This window comes from Lycorma delicatula, chromosome 4 (assembly GCF_047948215.1).
Source record: "Lycorma delicatula isolate Av1 chromosome 4, ASM4794821v1, whole genome shotgun sequence".
NCBI lineage: Eukaryota > Metazoa > Arthropoda > Insecta > Hemiptera > Fulgoridae > Lycorma > Lycorma delicatula.
In genome coordinates this window covers 48,088,285-48,110,388 of record NC_134458.1, presented here as the reverse complement: position 1 = coordinate 48,110,388, position 22,104 = coordinate 48,088,285, and the positions used below count along the sequence as shown (strand labels likewise).

The 22,104-nt window shown below is 30.8% G+C and overlaps 2 protein-coding genes across 3 annotated transcripts in view; both read right to left on the bottom strand.

Moving 5' to 3' along the window:
- Positions 1-9,302, bottom strand: part of LOC142323355 (secreted frizzled-related protein 5-like) — a 131,538-nt gene extending 122,236 nt beyond the window's left edge. For both annotated transcript variants that reach the window (XM_075362869.1, XM_075362870.1), the window contains exon 1: positions 8,726-9,302. In XM_075362869.1, the coding sequence (XP_075218984.1) occupies positions 8,726-9,212 (487 nt within the window). In that variant the 5' untranslated portion in view covers positions 9,213-9,302. The remainder of the gene's footprint in view (positions 1-8,725) is intronic.
- A 9,584-nt stretch (positions 9,303-18,886) lies between these two features.
- LOC142322610 (histone-lysine N-methyltransferase SETMAR-like) lies at positions 18,887-19,501 on the bottom strand. Its single transcript, XM_075361686.1, has one exon. The coding sequence runs from the start codon at positions 19,499-19,501 to the stop codon at positions 18,887-18,889; it is 615 nt and encodes a 204-aa protein (XP_075217801.1).
- Positions 19,502-22,104: the final 2,603 nt, after the last annotated feature.

The window sequence follows — 22,104 nt, the reverse complement described above, 5'->3', positions numbered from 1 at the left end:
CGTAATTCAAAACCGATTATAGATTTCAATTTCTTTTTAATTTAGTTGTCGAGCATTTTGCTTTCCTATTTTATTTCAATAATCCTTTCGTAGAGCTCTGAATTATCCTAATGTTCAGAGAAAAATTATATACCATCCGTAACAATTTTTGTTAAATACATATGGAATTACCGTCAATTAATAATTAAATTATGCAATTAATATTAAAAATATAGCCTTTTTAAATTTAATTTGCGCCTACCGTTCCCCTCATTTAATTTTACGTTTAGTATTTTGTTTAGTTTTTGTGTTAATTAATTAAATCGATTGATTGATTTATTGATTTACTGGAAATATTACTTTATCACCGTATTATTTATTTATACTTATAGATTTTACTACTATTGTGATTTATAAATTAAGTTTTTAGTTGTAGATTGTTATAATTACATGATTAGGAACTTGCGATGAGAAAATATGTAATATGAAGAAAGTCTATCCCCCCCCCGTTATTTTTTAGTTTATGATTAGAGAAGCATTAATTAAAGGAATTTGAAGAAAAGGTTTAAGGGAAAAGTAAGAACCTAAGAAAGAAAATAAAGGCACTAAGATTTTCTTGTAATTTTCTATAGAAAAAAATTGAAAAAATGTTGATCACTGTTTTATTGCTAGAAATGAATTCAATTTGAAAAGAAACCATAATATTGAGAATAAAAACAAAGAAATGAAATGGAATAGAAATAATAATGACAATGGGTTGACAGATTAAGATAAGAGAACAAAATATAAGGCCATTGATCGGCTAGGCACAATGAACAAGTAAAGCATAACATGAAAATAACCAAATCAAAAGTAGACTACGATAAACAAGTAAAGCGTTTTATGTATATGTATAAAAAAGTGAGTGCTGATATCAAGCATTAATTTAGAAATTAATCTATACTACTTTTAATTGTCTATCCCTTGACAGCACATTACCATAAATAATTCTATTTCCCCACCCCATTCTACCAAAATGCTTTGATACATATAACTGATTCTTTTTCAAGGAAATAAATTGATTCAGAACATAAGATTACACGGAAACAGAGTAAACATATTTTTGCATTCAAAACTTAAATAATCTTAAACACATTTTGATCTATTAATAGTTATAAAATTGTTGGACACACGGTCATCAGGTAGCCTAAAATACTAAGTCATTACACCTAGCAAACAAATAATAATAAAACTTTGTTCTTTATTATTACTATTTTTCTATCATTGCTAATCTTTTTCGCGTAATCACAAAATTGTGGGATGATTTGCCGATCTCCGTGGCGGGTGTTACCGTCTCGGCTTTCATCCGGAGGTCCTGGGTTAGAATTCCGGTCAGGCATGGCATTTTTCATACGCTACAAAATTCCATTTCCATATCCCATGCACAACAAGATTCAAGCTTATGAGGTGATATCGTTAAGTAAAAAAGAAAAATATATACCACCGCAGGTTGAGAACCGGTGTACTGATAAAAATAAAACTGTAAAAACTTTAAGAATAGATCTATACTAGTACCTTATACGTAAATCAAATTATTTAGGATGTTGGAATTATTAAATATTTTGAAAATAAAGGATTAGCAAAGCAAAGAAACGAATTAAGAATCGCAAGAAACCATTCAAATGATGACAAAAATAGATTGTTATAAATAATATAATAGACATTTTAGCGTTTTATTAACTCATTTATTTTTTCAGATAAAAAATGTAATGAAAAATTACTTTCTTCTTGTTGAATACATCATCTTATTTGTATACATGCTGTTTATTTAAAATTCTGAAGCTTTTAGTAGAATAATGTTCATAATTAGGGTATAAATAAAAAATAAAGAAAATTTTTACTATTTAGCTTATTACATGAGTTCACTTACAGCTGTTCTGAGTCCTGAAATTAAATATTCACTAAAATAAAGCAGAAGTACAAAACTGTTTAAAAATTACACATTTATTTATTTATTTTCTATAAAAATAAGTAAACGCCCTACATTACGAAGAATGTAATAATTAATTATTACATTAATTACATACACTTTTGATTCTTCTTTTAGTTAATCGATGTTGACAAACTTCGTTGCGTACACCCTATCATTGACAAACCCCCAAAGAAAGAGATCAAGTATCGTAATCTCAGGAGATCGAAGTAGCCAGGGAATCATTCAACGTCGAGGAAATTGTTCGTGTAGGTAGTCCCTAACATGTAAACCTCAGTGTGGCGGTGCGCCATCTTGTTGGAAGTATACTTTGGGTTACCGAATTTCATGTATAATAAAATTTAAAATAAAATTAGAATTCTTTATAAAATTTATATCGATTACAATTTATATGCCAATCAAAACCCCACCGATCAAAAAATATCCAACATTATAAAAACATTTTTGAACCGACCACAGTTGATCAAAGGCCCTATACTTTATGAATTAGAAAAAAATATTTCTCGGGGAATTATTCTTAAAAACTTATTTCCCAGTTATGAAGGTTTTTTATCGAATGCTCTCGAGAAAAAGCAAAACCTCTATGGCAAGTAATATATCTACGGTAACTTGAATCAATAATTAGATTATTTTTAACAGAAAATAAAATTATTTCATATATAAAGAGGGATGGAATTGTTAATAATATATTGCGATTAATAAGACTCATGGAACCGGTTGAGGTCTTATAAAAAAATATATCTAATTGCTCTTTTTTGAAGGAGAAGAATTTTTTTCAATTTTTTTATCGAAGATGAGCCCCATAAAAAAATACAATATGCTAGATGATGAATAAAAATGTCCATAGTAACAGATAAGGGATAGAGCTTGGTTTCCCAGTAGGACCTTTCTTATCAGATAGAAGACAAAGTTGAGGACAACCGATCAACATGATAATTCCATTTCAGTCGGTCATCGATTGAGACTCCTAAAAACTTGGTAGATTTAACCTCTTCCAAAGGCTGGCTCTCTAAAAGACTAGATGTCAAGACAGATGATCTGAATCCGCTATGAAAATTCATGCAGTCAGAGCAGTTAGTCAACAAACAAATACTTTGGAAATATCGGGGCAATTATTTTAATTTAATAAATATATTCCATTCATTTATTTATAGGTTGTTTTAAAATTTATCAAACTAGTACCGTTAACAAAAATTGTTAAATTAGCATTCGGTACGATTTTATTAATGCTGTTTACATAATATAAAATAAGATAGGGCAAAGGATTGAGCTTGTGGCACACCAACCCTCAGTGTTTGCGATTGTGATTCGTAATAATTTAAATGGTCCACTCAATTATACCGAATCTCAACGTATCAGTCAGGTAGCTCCTAAGCCAGCTGAAACAGTTCCCCCGATCCCAACAGAACTCAACTGACCAAAGAGAACATCACTTTGTACCGTATCAAAAGCCCTGTTCAAGTCAAAGAAACATCCCGTCACATTTGACCTGAGTCTATACTATCGATCGCTCTCTCAGTAAACTTGAAATTAGCTTACTTTACAAGTTTATTTGAACGAAATTCAAATTGGCTTTTTATTAGAAAATCGGCTTTTGTTGGTCGGCTCCAAAAATTGTAGACTACGAATGCTGCTTTTTCAAAAATGTTAGAGAAACTTGGTGGAAGAGCAATAACTTCCCACACTATTAGGATCACCTTTTTTAAATAAGAATATAGAATCTAATCATTGTAACGAGTAAAATTATATAATTTCAGATGAAGCGGTCGAAAAATTTAGTTTTTTAATCATTTGCAAATAAGATTTTTGTTGATATATATAGATTTGAGTGTTCTGTCCTGAATTAAACACACTTTTAAAAAGTTTTTGTATATATAAAAATGCGTTCTCTCTGTGATGATTTTACTGTATCTATATTATTCGCTATTAAAAATTGCTAAATTAATTTCGTTTAATCTTTTAACGCGTAATGAAATGAACAATCATTATAATTGTTTTGTTATTATCATCATCAGATAAATATTTTGAGTTATAACCAAAAGTTATAAAGGTCCAATTCCCAAAATACTTTCTGAATCATAACAAATTTTCTGAAAAAATTATTTTGAAAAATAAAAAAAAATTCCCGTAAATTTATACGTGAAAAGTTTAATAATGTTACTTAAAATTTTCAAAACTTTTCGGTAAAATATTAGAAATATATATTTTTATTAAAAAAAAAAAATTGTTTATGAATTTTTTACACTGATTTCAGTTTCACCAAATAAGTCGTTTTTTACAATTAAATTTTAATAACGCATAATTTTAAATTAAATTAATTTATTATTCAATTTACACAGAAACTCATACCGAGGAGTTAAGAAAATATCAAGTTAAATCAAACAACAATTAAAAAAGAAAGATTTTGTAATCTATTTGCAATTTATATAAGAACATATAAGCAGAAAGCGATCAATTTACAATCAAAATTTTAAATATGTTAATTCAAAAAAGCTATTTTCTTAACTTTCTTCTACAAAAAAACTTTCGTGAGAAAATCCGTTTAAAAGAATTTATTCGTATTTTTTTATCTAGTTATAGTAAGAATAATATATATATATTGATGTGTAATGATTCGGAGAAAATTTATTCTTATCTCTTATGTTATATGAGTCACCAGGACGGGTTGTCATTGTGTGAAAAAGGTGGTAACTTATAAATATACTGGGAAGGTGTAAGTAGTAAGAATGTTATTCAAGATGTAGCGTTGACAATGAGATTCTATTGTATTATTCACAAGTGTTTTTTCCTTTCTGTAACTTAAATATATCCCTATGACACCATCTTGAATTAGGAAAAATAAATGCATAGTAATTATAAATGGGATTTATTAAACCGTAGCAAACACGAGATGAAAAGATAATGTAATCCTATACAATAATTTTCCAGAGTAAAAACGTTTTTAGGTAAAAATTTAGTCGCTAAATTTTTTATATGTAGTTCCAGTTTTAATCGTTTCAACTTTAAATTAATGAAATTGAGTGTTAAAGAGTGATTTCAAATCGTAAAATTTTCAATCTAACCGGAAATTTATAAATATATATTTTTTTAAGATTAATTTTCAAACTTATCGTACGAAAATATTGTGCATTATTTATCTTTGATATGCGTGCCAATTTACAACCGATTAAGTTTTAAACTAGAATAAAATCACTGTTCGAACCTAAACTTAACCCGATCGTTTTAAGTTTTAAATTATATTCGCAAAATATTAATTTTTTGTAAAAAATTACATAACAAAATAGAATTATTAAATAATCAAAACAATTTAAAACTTATAATATTGTATTCGACGTATTTAAATAGAATTAATTTATTTTCAAACTTTTTAGAAACTTTTGTCCCACCAGTTATTAATAATTTTTTTCTATGAAGCTTATAGATAAGCCCGAAAACTAATAAAAATGAAACTGAATAATTAACTACCTTGGATACAATTAAGCTGTAAACCTTTATGTAACGAAAGGATGAGTATTTGTATTTTAAATAAACATATTTTAAATCCTCAATAAGTCTCGAATTAATTATCCGTTTTTTAATGAAATAAAATCTAAAATAAAATATAGAATTCTTTATAAAATTTATATCGATTACAATTTATAATAAATTATTATAATATAAGATTTTGACTAGAATTAAAAATCTTACCTCAAAATTAAACGGAGTGTTGTTAGATTTAAAATTTAAATAAAAAACTTTAATTAATAATTCAAAGGTCACGAACAATAAATGAGTTTTATTTCAACAACAAATAAACTAATAAATTTTATGAATAAATTCCTCAAATTATTTCGATTAATTATTAAGAAGAAATTAGTTTTTAATATAAAATATTATACAGCAATCGGATTCTTAAATCGTATTTAATCATATATATTTCATAATATGAAATGTATATAAAGTTTTTTAAAAGTTAATTGTTGTTATAAGTGCAACCTTTTCGTGTTGTACGGTGTACTTAATGGAAAGTATGCCTGAGTTTTGTCTAACCGTTTATTGCATGTATGTAACCTTTTCAAGGTACAGGTAGGTCTGTTACTGGAATGCAAATAAAGTGATATTAAAGTCTATTTAGCCAGGTCTACACCTGTAACTGCATTTTCGTCCCGTTATTTCCCGTTATTTTTTTTTTTTATATATGAAACACTATTATAAGCCGTATCATCTATTCGCATAATTTGTATTAATTTTTCTTAATGATACGGAATTATAATACAGATCGTATCATCAATCGTATCGTTGTCTACAACGGGAGAATAAACAAATAAAGTGTAAATCCATTTTAAAATACTACTGTAAACATTAATTCTAGTTTTACTATACATCTTAACAATATTATTTATTTTTTAAAAGTATTACCTTTTTTCTTTTTTCATGCTCGATTGAGAAATAATTTTAATCTTTTCGATCGTTGATATTTCAATGATTTTTCACGGTTTGTTTTTCCTTCAGTCGGAAAAATTGATACAACTGTGTGAAACTGTATTTACGTTAGCACGTGCAAATAAAAAATCGCTTAAAACTTTATTATTTATATTTATTATCTATTTATATTGGTAGACTGTGAGTAAATTTCGGTATTATTTTTTGTAAACTTAATAAAAAGGACTGATTTTTGGTACCGACCAAAGGTTTTGGCCCCTAACTCGAAACAAAGCTTATCAAAATGAGTGCACCGATTTTTGTAAAACATTACAGTGTTGCGTTGATTATCCGAACGTCAATTTTCCAAATGTTCAACTATACGGATGGCTTATAATCGTACTAGACAATTTAAAACAATTTATAAACTGTTTAAAGAAAACTATTCAAATAAAGCTTTGATTCAATAGGGAATATACTTCTATTGCTCTTTGTTTTACTAGATTTTTTATTAATTTTTTATTTATATATTTTTTTTATATGTAATTCGTATGGCACTTTGAGTTCTGAAGTATATTTTTTAATTTTAATGAAGCACATTTATTTATTTATTTTTTGTCTTTTTATTAAATATCTACTAAACATTAGAATGATATGTGCAGTACGTACGATAAACTTTTTTTTTAAATTCCTAACTATCCGGATTCGGCCTTGCATAAGTCAACCCAAATAATTGACGTTCCACTATCATGGTTAAACTAATCATTGGTAATTTGATCTATAGCTAACTGGTGGTGAGTATAAGTAAATTAGAGGAGCTCGGTTTTTATCTTTGTATTATTTTTTTAATTCACAGCCCCAGCCCAAGGAGGTGTTTTATATCGAGGATATGAAATAATTAAAATCGTCATGAAGTTATTCTAAGCTTAAATTATGATAATATTTCACGACTAAAAAAAAAATCTGTTTCACTTCTTCGTTACAAGTGTCAGGTAGTTTCGTCAAATACCCCCTTCTAAAATTTAGTAAATAAAACACAACTGCGCCCTAATATTATTTTTTAAGAAATATGGCATTTTAACATCCTTTAAATATTTAAAATTTATAGTAAAATATTATGAAAATAGAAAAAAATATCAATTAAATATCTACACAATTTTTTTACAAGCGTTTTTTTTAACATCTTGATAAATTGTTTGCCTTATAAATCATTTGGATATTATAAAGATTGAAAAATGCTTAAAACGCTTTTTATGTCTCCGATTTTTAGTCCGCCAAATAGAATTTAACTAAAGACTAAATTTAATCGGTTTTCCTAATTTTAAATTATTTTATTAATAATAATAATGAAGTTATTAACAAATTTATTTAATAAATGCTTAATTATAAATAAATAAATTTTATTAATTAAAAAAAAAAAAAAATAGATTAATCTGTTTGTAGTATTAAATGATTTGAAATAAAAATTCAGTTGTGAATTAAAAAAATTACGCTCATTGTGTATAAAATAATTTGACCGACTATAATCAAATCATTTAATTAATATAATTTTTAAGTAAGAGTAACCGCCGTTGTTACAACTTTATAATTTTATACGCTAATCTAATCTCTCAGACAATTTATAATCGATGGAGCTAAATTTTATAATTACAATATTAATAATAACAACAGGCTACTTCGGCGTAGTAGCCGATATGTAATATTCTACTTCGATTAAATTTAGCATACGAGTATATCTTAAACATAGATTTATAGCTTGTTATTTATTTTACGAGTGACCTTAAAAGTATACACTAACGTACTTATTTTTCTATCTTTTACATTAGGTTTAAATTAAAAGATAATACTAAAAATTAAGCGAAAGCGAATTATTATTATTATTGTTTGTTTTTAAACAGTACTGCTAATTTGAAAGTCGATAGAATGTACGTAAAAACGTTCAGCTAATAAAGTCGGTTTTTGCCGGTTTTAATCGACACGATTTAATTATTATACGGATTAAACCCGATCGATCGTTCGCGAATCGATGACGTTATAGGTATTGGAATTTAATGTCAGTCTCAGTCTCAATATATAAAATCGGTAACGATTAGTAAGGAAGAGACGTATTAAAAGTTAAATGAACGTGGTTGTGATATTCGGTACGGTGAGGTGACGTGTTCGTTATTGTATGGAGAGAGGTACGTAGTAAATTATTCAAAGTGTGTCCGCGTCGTCAGCGTCGGTCATCACCGTAGTGTCATGTACATCGTGTAAGAAAGGTCAGCGCGAGTACGAGATGCCGACGGAGAGTCCGGTAGGAATTCGTTTCGGAGACGGGGATGGGATGCATGCATTATGAATAGTAAGCGACACTTGAACTGAGATGGCACTCACCTTCTACCGGGTCAGCGCCGGATTGCGGCCGGATGCACATGTCATTATCCAAGGGAAACTTGTCGCATCTGAACATATCGGGCCAGGGAAACCCGTAGGTCTTCATGCGTCCTTCACAGCCTTGTTTCACTTTGTTGCAGAGGCTTCGACAGGGGTATATCGGACGGTCCAAACATACGGGGCTGAAGAGGGAGCATAAAAAGAGTTGGGTATCCGGGTGACATCGGACGTTGAGGAGCGGTACCCAAGAAACGGCTTGTTGAGACACCTCGGCCATCGTATCGTGATCCAGTAAGTTAGGCAGCCGCATTTTGTTGTAACCGATGTTGTGACAGAGGGACATGTTTTTCGGTATGTCGACGCAGGTCGGTTGAATAGGTCGTCCTCCCACGAGACTCCAGTCGGACACGAAGCCGGGTCGCAAGTCGGCAGCCGCCACCGCGGTAAGCGCAAGACAGCTGCCGACTACCAGTAGAGCCGCTGCCATCTTATTGACTCACCGGATCTCCTTGACAGAGAGATTGGCGACCTCCACCGGCAGCAGCAGGCATCTCATCGTATCCGCTACACCACGATCGGTCGCTTACTGAGGCCGTCGAGTAAACATACCGTCCACTACCCCTGATCCCCTCCCACGCACCACCGAACCGCACCACGTGATCGCACCCGGCCAATCCCCTTCGTTCGTCGATGACGCGGCGACACTTCCATCGCTGGCCGGTTCCCTACTATATATTTGCGCTTTTTAAATTAACAAATTTTTCAGTAAATATAACTTATAATTATTCGTGTCGAAGACGTTATACGGTCCTAACGATTAATTTATAATTAAATTTTAACGATTCGACTCTTCGTTTTCGAAGATCGTAAAATTTGGCACGCTTAAAAAAAACAATAATTAATAAACGATGTCGTAATCGTAAAAATAAAATTAAATTCTGTAAGTATTACGAGTTGATTTTCTATTACAGCTCGAAAAAATTTTTTTTGACGGGATTACTTTAAAACTGTATCTTTAGTCGTATGCGAGCATAAGTGACTTGATATAAAACATTGAATTATTATTCTAATTATTAAATTAGGTAATTTCGGTGGTAAAATTTTAACGTCGATCCGCTTTCGAGACGATAGAATTCCGTTATGTAAAGTCGATAAAGTTTAAAAACTTGTCTGTTCATCTCATTTCAGTCGACGTGTTCATCACTATTAATGTAAGAACTGGCAGATGATTTTGTCTAATAATAGACAAAAGCGGTGGCTATTCGTAGAATTTCTGAATGGAATATTATTTCTTCAATGTTACGTAAATACATTGCTTTTAAAGATTATGTATACATTTAAATTTCAATTTATTTCCGTAAAATATAAATAACAGAATAAAAAATACAAAAATTTACATGGAGTTAGTGTTCACAATGGGGGTAAAAGTCTGTACTTGGACTCGATTCCGGTACGGAATCCAGCATCTTAATATAAGAATTAATCTTTAGCATTGAAAATTCGCGTAACCGTATCAAATTTAATAAAATAATATATAGGTGTATCACGAATTTCACCCGGATCTTTCATAACATATTTTACTCCTTAAAATAATGAAAACGTTCATATAAACATGTGTTCTAAAATGCTTCGTTTGAGAGTTACGGCAAGTGAAAAATTTCGCTCGAATTACAGCTGCTCCAGTGAAATGAGGTCGTACTGAAATTTTTAGTACGTTAATTAAGAAGCAGAATTAGTGATTTCTTCTGGTTTTTGACCTGAAAAATCGAATAAAATAGGTCCCAGAACCGAATCTGTCGTATATTTTGAGAAATCTGGGGTGAAAAACAATAACTTGGAGGGAAAAACCCTGTTTTTTGTTTGACTTAGAGCTTCTTTGTTAAATGGATAATAAACACATAAAAATTTTAAACAAAACTCATAGTGAATTTAATTTTGAACAAAGCGATGTAAGATAAGTTGGATAAAACAAAGAAAAGTTAGAAAAATTTTAACTTTATTTAGAAATAGTACAATAGACCAAAGGGCATCATACGTATCAGTTTACAATAAGTGTTAAAAAATGAGCCCGCTATTTTCAACAAATTTCTTGACATGCTTCTATAAATTATGCATCGATAATAATTTCATCAATAACAGCGTCGTGTTGGAGAAATCGTTCGCAGCCGGTACTAATACTATGTAGTGAACCTGTTTCCTGAAGATTGCGAAGAGTCACGTTAATTGTTTTGGGATCTGGAACCCTGTGATTCGGAAAAAGTATTTCGTTTTCTACTCCAACAACTGTAGAATTACTATTACACACACTCAGGATTAATACCATATCAGTCGTATTCCTCTGTTGTAAATAAGTACGACATTACCTCAATGGTAAACCTATCACTTTCAAACTAAAATTCACAGACAACCTTCGCTAACGATAGCACAAATCACGGTACCCGATTAACTTAATATAGCTAACGGAATGATTTAAACAATAATAAAGTATTGCGAGTTGTCATTTTATTGCCAACTTTGAGGTAATAATTTTTCTAACAATTTGTTATATTTCTGTCATTAACAACAAAAAAAAATTATGCGAGTAGTTTTTTTTTTTTTTTTTTAATTGTGCAATTTCATTTTATTTAACAGCATTTTTTTGTAGTAAATTCTTTTTTAACAAATTTTTTACATTGTCAAAAAAGAATTTGGTTTTTGTTTACAATAAAAAAGTACTTTTCTGACAAATGTAGTAATGTACTGTTTCTAAATAAAATTCAATTTTTCTAATTTTTCTTTATTTTATTCAACTTATCTTACAAAGAATTTTTTTCAGAATTAGATTCTAAAAGTGTTTAAAATTTGTATGTGTTTCTTACCTATTTAACAAAGTTATTGTACCTCAAACATAAAAACAGGGTTTCTTACCCCGATTTATTGGTTTTCCCCCTGATTTCTCAAAAATTACGCAGATACGGTTCTGGGACTTATTTTATTCGATATTTTAGGTCGAAAACCATAAGAAACTAATTCTCTACCATAATTAACTTTCTAAAGTTTTCAGTATGACCTCATTTCACCGGGGTAGCTGAAACCGAGCGAAATCTTTCACTAACCGTAACTCGCAAACGAAGAATTTTAGGACATATGTTTATGCGAAGTTTTTCCATTATTTTCACGAGTAGAATAGGTTGCAAAAGTCCTGAGAGAACATCGTGATACGCACTGTGTAAGAATAAATTTTTCTGTGTAATATCTTGTAAATATTACTAAATATTAAATAAAAAATAAATAAGCATAGAAACACGCTTAATATTTATTTTAATTTGAAAATTTATTTTTTAAATTATCGACCCAGTTAAATATTAAAAAACAATTAAATCAAGAAATACATAATATGAGGATAAATATCGAAAAACAAAACATTATCTACAACACCCAGGGTTGAGATGCCCAACCGTAAGGAACAGTTTCAATTATACCTCGACCAATTTTATTGTACCTTTTTACTGTCATAATGATAACAGTCTTGGAAAAATAATTTTTCCTTGCAGTGTTAAGCCGTGTTAATCGATTACAGATACTCCCTTCTGCTCGTCACCAGATGCATACCTAAAACTCATTTCCACAAAACAGGAATAACAGAACTGGACCAAGTAAGGATCTTGAACGAGATTTCTGATCGATATCTGCTACAAATGAAACAAAATAACAAACCCATTACTTTCCGACAATTATACTTAATCCGATGCTGATTTCTTGATAGATACTAGGCTTATTCACAGATTGAAGAATTTTATGAAAAACATATCAGTTAAAAAACATATGCCCTTCAGATGAACGCCTCTTCAGAACTTGATCTACGAAATTACTCCAGAATGAATGTTTTCCTATTGATGAACGTAATCTCCGATCTCATGCGTTCTTCCATGAGGAATATTTAAACACAGTCTTCTGTGTCTTATTCAATCCTCCGCCTGTAGTCAAACTAAAATTACATGGAAAGTACCTATATCACGATCTCCGCATAATCTTCATGAAGTATCGTTAGCGATCTTCCCTAACCGACGATTGAATTTTTTCCATAACCTATAGATTATTGTTTCCATAACCATCCATCAGTTAGATAATCTGTGAGATACGTATGGCGCGTTAACGTACTAATAAGAGTAGTATCTCTTAAATAAAAATATTATCCACATCCTATAACATTTGACGTATATATTTCTGTTAAAAGACAGATTAAATATTAATAATTCAAAGCTAAGACGATGTTAGCGCCAAACGAGATGATATTATTTCTACCGAATTTTTTGAAAAAAAGTGTAAAATTATTTATGTATTTATTCAAGGAAGATGTTGAACACTTGTTATCGATCACATTATTGCAGATTAAACGTAGATAAATTGAAAATTAAGATAAAAGATTTCAATGAGAAAAAAGTAAATTATAAACTTTTTTCGAAAATAAACATTAAGAAAAAAATATTAAAAACAATTCACGGAACAAAGAATTACGATTAATTTTAACTAATAATATATTGTGCATGTTTGTGCTAAAAATACAAATAAAGATAAAAAAATTTTCTTTAGCTTTAATTTGATGTTGACACTTTCTTTCTTTTTTCTGTTTAGCCTCCGGGAATTACCTTCAGGTATTACTTCAGAGGATGATATGTATGAGTGTAAATGAAGTGTAGACTTAGTTCGACCATTCCTGAGATGTGTGGCTAATTGAAAACCCAACCGCCAAAGAACACCGGTATCCACGATCTATAATATTCAAATCCGTATAAAAATAACTGACTCTACTAGGACTTGAACGCTGGAACTCTAGACTTCCAAATCAGCTGAATTGGGAAGACGCGTTCGCCACCAAACCAACCCGGCGGGTTAAATTTGGTGTTGACACTGGTTTAATAATACCGAACGCCAGCAATTTACATCATGTTGTCTCCACTCTTTAATATATGTTGTCTTGTAGCATGTACCTTATTTCTTAATGTTTCCGATTACCTTAAGCTATGTTTGTAATAAATTTAATAATTGTTATTCTGGAAGTATCGAGAAGCAGAAGGCGGATTAATGATAAAGATTTATTAATATTGCGGAGTACATCTTTTAACCGGTGATATTTTTGTTACAATTATCTTTAACGTATATATAATTATCTTTTTGTATACTTCTGAATTCTGAACGGGGAAGGAGCTAGTCCCTGTTTATCTACGTTTTTATCTGACAAAGCTCTATCATTTTAGTGGTTCTTTTTTACGAGTCAATGAACTGGTTTGATTATATTATTTTCCATTCTTTTCTATTCTTTGCAAATTTTTCTACTTATTTCGTACGTCTCGATTAGTTTTTTTTTAAAATTGCAGTCTTCATCTTCCTCCAACGTTGTTATTGCTTGTATCAGTCTGCCTTTGATTTCTACCTTAGGCACATTGATCCATCCTTTATAATTTTGTTACCTAAATAGCAGATTGTACAACTTTTGTTATACATTTTTCTCTTATCTCATCATTTTATCTTTATATATTTTCCTTTCTGTTACATTTCAATACTGTTTGTTTTTAAAATGATTTTCTGTCTTAGCAATAAAAATATGACATCCAGGATTTTTTTCTAACTTATTTTTGGTTTATGGGAAAAGTTTAATATTTTTATCAGTGAATTTTTTTAATCTTTATTTTTGCTTCTTGTACAGATACTCAGTTTTAAAAAATATCTTTAAACTACTTCTTAAATTTGTTCTCAAAATTTATCTGCAAAATTGTTTTTAAGAAGAAAAATAAAATCTGCAAGTTAAAAAGAAAAATAAATCCATTGGTACGTATAAATTTAACTTGAGCTCTAATAGCGCTCACAACAAACGCGATTACGATTGGCAAATTCACGTGGGATAGAATATTATAACTCAATTTATCACAGTTGGGTTGTTTAGAGCATTAATTTGTTTTAAAGTGTTTTAAAATTACAGAAATCTACTTAATTCGATAGATTTTATTTATTTTCATTGTATTTTAATAATATAGAAACTAGAACGCACAAGGATTTGGGGGTGATATTTTAGCTCTCTATTCATTGCAGATCCTGAAAATCACTTCCTTGCTGGTGGGTCTTTCTAATTATTCGGTAGGTATTTCATTTTTAGTGACGATTATGCATTTGTTTTTAGTTTAAGATGGACGGATTTGGGGATTGCGTTACAGTCCTTTGTAAATAAGGTTTTGAAGTATTTATTCCTTCGGAGATTAGCGAGATATTTGCGTCCTTCTCCAGACACGATTTCCTTTCAGTCCGTTCACTGAAGGTCTTTCGGTCTAATAGGAATACTCTTGCTGGGACCCTAGTTTTATGGAGGGTGCAATGCATTCCCTTCGCGAAAGGAGTCGCATGTGGTATCTGTAGGCGGTTGCCTGATTAATAATTGTAATATGAAAAGATAGGGATTTTAAGTTTTGAAAGTTCTTCTTTTTATACCAACAGTCTGGGATAGGCTGAGTTCGTTGACATTGGATTGCCTTCTCGCTTCCTTCGTGTTTTCTTTCTTCTTTTTGCTTGACTCTTCATGTTTTTTGGTTGTAAGTACTTACATCTTTAACCTTAGAAAGATCTATGAGCCCTGGGAAGAGCTTGAAATGCTAATAGCAATATAGGTACTTACAGGTTAGTCAATAATGAATTTAATTTTTTTTTTATTATCATTTAACTTTTAAATGATTATTTAACTTCACTCTCTCCCACAAATAAAGATAATGAATCTCTCACCTGACTTGACGTTCGATATAAAAGTATAATAACTTAAAAATGTTCTCTTCGAATTGAATTCAGATGAGAAGTAAAAAACGCTATTTTTTCCAATAAAATATAGCTTGAAGTAAAAATACGGTACTCTAAATTATATTTAGATTGTTTAATTTTTTAATTTTTTTAATCGGATACGAAGTGATTCTTCTTTATATTTTCCAGAGAGAATCAAACGATTTCCTATGCTAAACAGTTTACCTACGCAATAGTAATTTAATATTCAGGATTTCCATTAAAATCTGTTAATATTATTTTTTTATTTTTTCGTACTGACAGCAACAGGCTAACGCATAATTATAGTAATCAACCTGTTTTTTAACATATAAAAAATTCCAAGTTTGGTCGGGATTCAAATCAAGGATCTTTCGTATGAAAACCAAAATACCCTAAAATTTCTTTAAAAATGTGATCTCGTTAATAGATTAATTGATATATCATTCGTATTGTAAGAAAGGAATTTTTATTATCCTAATTACGTATTAATTAAATGTTTATTAACATATAATAAATGTTTATTAATGTTTATTAACATATAGTTTTTATTAATTAAAAACTATATTTTTTAAAAATCACCAAATTTAATATCGTATTGATTTATTAAACGATAAATAAAAGTAAGAACTTTGTAGTAATTCATTTATAAACTGCAAAAAATGATTTCTTTATATATTTAAATAAACGCCCCTCCGAAATTAATAAAGTTTACTTGACCTATTCCATAAAACTAATAAATTAATTACGTTTCTAAGAAAATTATTTTAAAAAAACATTTTTTGAAAAAAATAAATACCTGAAAACTTCTTTAGTATTATTTAAATTCTGTTTTATAAATTATCGAAAGAGTACGTTAATAAACAAATTACAGAATCAGGAAAAAATTACGATTGATTTTTTCTTATTAACTATTTTTTTTACGAATTAAATAAAAGTAAATAAGTTGAAAAGATGAAATTAACAAATAAATTCAGCCGCCTACATACAATTTCTACATTTATAAATTAATAACTATATCTAAAAAATATATTTTAACATCAAAGTTTTGAAACCGGTTTAACAGTTTACTATAGAGAGAAGCTAATATTCAGAAGTAATTCGTATGACTTTTATGATTCGTACAACACCTTTTTTTTATAAATAATAAATACACGAATTAATGTTGTTGGATTCATATAGAACAAGAGTAAGTTTCTATTAATGTGAAGAAATTTTGCGGTTGAGATAAGGGCTCTTGAGATTTCTGATTACCTCACTGTTACATAGTAGCGATATAATTTAATTCGATGATTGTAGGTAGAAAAAAATGTATACCGTTTTAGTATGTAGTAAAGGAATAAATAAATATGATAAATACACATGATTTAATAATGTATACAAGAATACAGATTTATGTCTGGTCAAAATTAGATCGGTACATTCACCGCAGAACTCAAACGAAGATAAATTTTATAAAGGTCTAAAAAAAGAAAATGTGATGGTCCAGACTGTTAATTAAATCTTTCCTCTTACTAAATCGTATTGTAAATTTTAACAGATTAATCTCAATGAACTGGTTAGTTACGCTAGTGGTTAATCCTCCTGAGTAGAGAAATTTCTTCGAGTTGTCGATTAATCATACTGCCTGCCCTCTGTGATAGTGAAACGTAGTTAACAAGAGTTGTACTGATATAATGAACAAAAAAGTAAATTCTTTCAAAAATTCAGGTCAGTAGTACACAGATTTTTGGTGCATGTGGTGCTAGTAAAGAAGCTCCAGCCCTCTAGGTTTAGAGGTCGGGAAAGTTATAAGAACTCTGTCGAGTACGTGCGTTAGAAGGGCGGATTTCCAGTTTTAGTTAAAAAAGAAAGGATGTTGCACTGGTGCAGTGATTTTTGAAAATGATATTAATTTCAGTGTTTTTGCTAGCTTTCGATTATTTTTTGTGTATTTCATGTTATGTTAGTATTCTTTTATAATACTGAGAGATACTTTGTATTGTTCGGATATATACATTATACTTTAATATTTGTGTGTATTATTACTGTATATTTATATTTGTGTGTTGTATATTTGTGTATTTTTTCTTCCTCCTTTTCAGATAGTTGTTGAGATATGCGTCAATTGCTTAATACTGCTACTTATCAACTCATTTTGATACTGTTACCCGTAATTTGTCTGGTTTTGGAGCCGTGCTCACAATAAATAAAAAGTTTAAGTTGATCCAAAACGAATAAAAATTCAAAACTGATTTTTTGGACACCATCCTCTTTTCTTCATACCAGATCACATTATTCAAATACATTATACAAGTTTACTATAGCGAAACTAACTCGCACCTAACGGTGCTTGCAAAAATCTGATTTTGGCTTTAAACAGGATATTTTGAATTTCAATCATTGCGAAACCAGCTCGAACCTGTGATACTCGCAAAAGTGTGATTTAGGCTACAAACTTGATGTTTTGGGACAATTGGAAAACCAGCTCGCGCCTGGTGACGCTTGCAGAAATCTAATTTTTGCTTTTTAACATGTCACCCTACAAGTTATAACATGAGAATCTTGAAAAACCTTGAAAACGTAACCAAAAACCAGTTTTTTGCCTCTAACTCCGAGTTCTGCAAACCGATTCGATTGAAAATCAATAAGGTTCTATTTCTACTAGGTTTACATCATCCTGCCAAGTTTTATCAAAATCGGTAAAAAATTTCGTCTAGTAGAACGAAGAAAAGCTTAAAATGTACCCAAAATCCCAGTTTTTTGGCGTTTACTCCAGTTCCTGTTACCCGATTCGCTTGAAAATCAATAGGGCTCTATTTCCAATAGGTTTACATCACTCCCATAAAGTTTCATCAAAATCGGTTAAGATTTGTGTCCGGTAGAGCGAATGAAAAGGGTTTATTAATACATGCGAGGGCTAGTAAAAAGTATAGTGAAATTCAAAAAATCAATTATTTATTTGTACTTACATATATAATACGTGCATTATTTTCTTTCCACCATAATCCCCTCCTACTTCTATGCACTTAGTCCATCTTTAAATGAGCTTTTGAATTCCTTCCTGGAAGAAAGTTTTCGGTCTGGTGTGCAAAAAAAATTTCACTGCATCTATGACCTCTTCATCAGATCAGTGATTCCCTCGCAACTTTTTTTTAATGAGCCAAAAAAATGAAAATCGCTTGGAGCCAGGTCCGGACTGTGTGGATGGTGGTTCAGCAACTCAAATCGAGATCTTAAAGGTAAAGAACTGTTTTTTGTTTTTTTTTGGCCGTATGAGTTCGAGCGTTATCCTGAAGCAAAATCATGCCTTTAGAAAGTTTACCACGTCTTTTGGACATGATTTTTTTCTTCAGTAAACGAAGTAGCTCATAGTAGTTGTCACTATTTACTGATTGACCTTTAGGTGGGAAGTGAACCTTCCATATTCCAGAATATCGTCATCATTACCGTTCCTGCGGAAATCTGAGTTTTGAACTTTTTTTCTATGGGAGATGGATGTTTCCACACTAAACTTTGTCGCTTACTCTCGGGTTCAAAGTGATAGACCCATGTCTCATCAACGGTTACTATTCGTTTAAGAAATGAGTCTTCTTCATCTTCGTAACGTTTCAAAAGCTTCTGTGAAATTTTCAAACGATTCTGTTTGTGGATTCTGGTCAATTGATGTGGAATCCAGCGAGCACAGACTTTTCGAAAGTTTAAAAAATCGTGGATGATTGAAAATGCTGAACCATGGCTTATATTCAACTCACTTGCAGTGTCATCAACTGTAATTCGTCGATTACCGAGAATCATTTGTTTAACCGCTTCAATATTTTCGTTAGTTTTCGAAGTGGAAGGCCTACCTTGGCACTGTTCATTCCAGAGAGAAAACTTACCATTTTTAAAGCGATCAATCCATTCGTAGATCTTGCTTCCACTCAGACAACTCTCTCCATATTGCTGCTGCATTCGACAAATAATTTTTGCTGGTTTCATCCCTTCTAAACTGAGGAAGCATATTACTGCTCGCATCCTTTCTTGGTGCAATCAGACAAAGGAGCACTCATTTTAAACAGACTTTTAAACATAATCACAATTAGCTAACAGTGAAACAATACTTTCAATGAACAACCTAAAGAGGTTATGAGTTATAGCAGAAAAATCATTGCTGCCATACAAGTGATTGGGAGGGAAATCAAAATTTCCTGTACTTTTTAACTTACCCTCGTACATATGTAAGTAGCCGCCGGCAATGCCGAGCTTCAAGTGGCAACGATTATTACCCAACGTAAAAACATGTACGTGTTTCTTAGTTATTCCTCTTACAAAATAATTGTTTTATTTTTAACAAATGATTGTAACAATTTTGAAATTAAATACAATCGGCTAATTCTGTACGTACGTTGTAAAATGTAATAACGGATGACAAAATATTATGTATAACTAATTAAACGGTAAATATTGTGATAGCTGGTAATTACTGTAAGTTTAATTAATTACTAGAAAATGAATTATCCGTTTAATTCCTCAGCTAGAACGATCTGCACGTTGTCATTACTATCTTCAGTGTAACTTACTATTATCACTGTCACTACCTAAAGAGACAATGAAAGATTCTGTCAGAGAATCTATTAACAATTCTTGGCTCCAATATTTACCTTCAATTGTTTTCACCTTTTCACAGTAAGTTTCCACTGTTCCTCACCCATCGAATTCATTTTATCTTCACACAGTTTCTGTACTTCTGACATCTTAAACGTTGTGTTATGGCTCGCAACATGTCGTTTTACCTCTGATCGTACCATCTCGATTGGATTTAAATCAGGATGGTAAGGTGGAAGCCGCAAAACTTGATGCTCACTTCTTTCTAACAATTTGTCAAATCGGTGTCGTTTTCTGTTAGTTTTTGTCTACTTAATTAGTTCATACAACTGTAGTTTAAGCATTTGAGACGAAAATGGAATATGATGTTTCTGTAGCGTAACATCATGTTTTGTTTCTTGCTTGATGATACTAGAAACTTTTCAGAAAGGATATTGTGATACGGAGCATTGTAATAACTACTACAGACTCAGTTGAAAGGTTAGGAACTAATTTTTCTTCAGCCCATTTCAAATAATTTTTAGTATTCATGCTATCATGGTAATCGCCGCTTTTTGATTCGGCTGTCCAAGTTAAATTCCATTGCGTTTGGAATAAAGTCCATTTCACGTCCGGCGTAAATTATAATTAAGCGTTCACCTTTATTTATTAGTAAATGAAGTCCTGCACCGCTGTCGTCAGTCCAGGAGTTTGCCATTGAATGAGATAATAAATCATAGCATTCATCTAAGTATACTATCGCCCGATTACATTTTCTAAAATCACTAATCGCCTGCAAACATGAAATTCTTTTTTGCCTAATATCATGTTTTTCAACTAAAGTTTTCCTTTCGTTTTCTACCACTTAAAACCTAATTCTTTCAAAATTCTTCTTAAACTAGTTTCACTGCCGTTAAAATTAATTTTTATTTTCAATTCTTTATGGAGTTCCTTAACTGTTGGAAGCTTCCCTATCTTTCAGCGGTTTTCCAGGAGGGGGAGCTGTCAGGGGTGGAGGTTTAGTCGGTAGTGCGCAGGCACACATACGCACAGCTGAAGTTCTCTCTTCACGCTTCTGTTTAGCGATTAAATGCTTGTCATTTGTTAATTTTCTTACAGCTTAACATTCTTTCTTCATGAAATCATACACGTTGTTTACAATTTCGCGCGCCTGTCTTCGAAGTTTTTTACCTTTCACAACAGATTTAAATTCAGCCATAAATATTCGCACGTGAATGAACTACTTTTAAAAGTTTGAACCGTAAACTACGATAAAATATTTTTACAAAATATCGTATCGTACGTTAATTGGCTACTTAACAAAGTATACGACAAACGCCAAAAGAACTGTACCGAGAGGCAGAACCACAGAACTGAACTTTATATACGTGGAAAAGCAAATAAAATAAAAATAATTGTTTTGCATTTGAAAAATAATGTCACTTTCTTAATACTGCAAAAACACAAAAATTTATTACTTAGTAAATAACAGTTGCTTCATGTTTATGCTACTAAATGATGACTAATCATGGTGTGCCAATGTTTCAGAGAACGATAGTATAGCAGTGACGTGTGTACTGAACATCCAAGCTCGCCGTTATGTGGCGGCTACTGTATATACACATTGCAGAATCGTGGTGTTCTGGAGACTCCAAAACGTAAAGAAAGGTTGGTACCTCCCCCTTTTCCCCCGACACACCCTTAGAAAATCTGATCGGGTGCAGTAGCGATTTCTACAAATTCTTTGGAACTCCGCTAAAAAATCTTTATCAGAGAAAGCCTGCTGCTACAAAGCCTTTTTGTCATAGCTTGATGGAAGTACAGTGATACTTAGAATACGTAAAAAAAATCTAAGTTTTGGACAAGACAAAGAAATTAAGAAATCCACGGACATCCATCACTTTTTTATTTTAGAAAAAATTGAAGGTCCGACTTTACTTTTCAGCAATTCGGATATTTCTGCTACCCTTTGATAATTAACAGAATCCTTGAACCCTACCGAAGGCTGATTTTGTGCTCTACCAAATCCAAATACAGGAGCGGCTGACCCGCCG

What these genes read in the sequence shown, in the direction of transcription:
- LOC142322610 (XM_075361686.1), bottom strand. Translation starts at nt 19,501, where the DNA reads ATGCGAGCAGTAATATGCTTCCTCAGTTTAGAAGGGATGAAACCAGCA.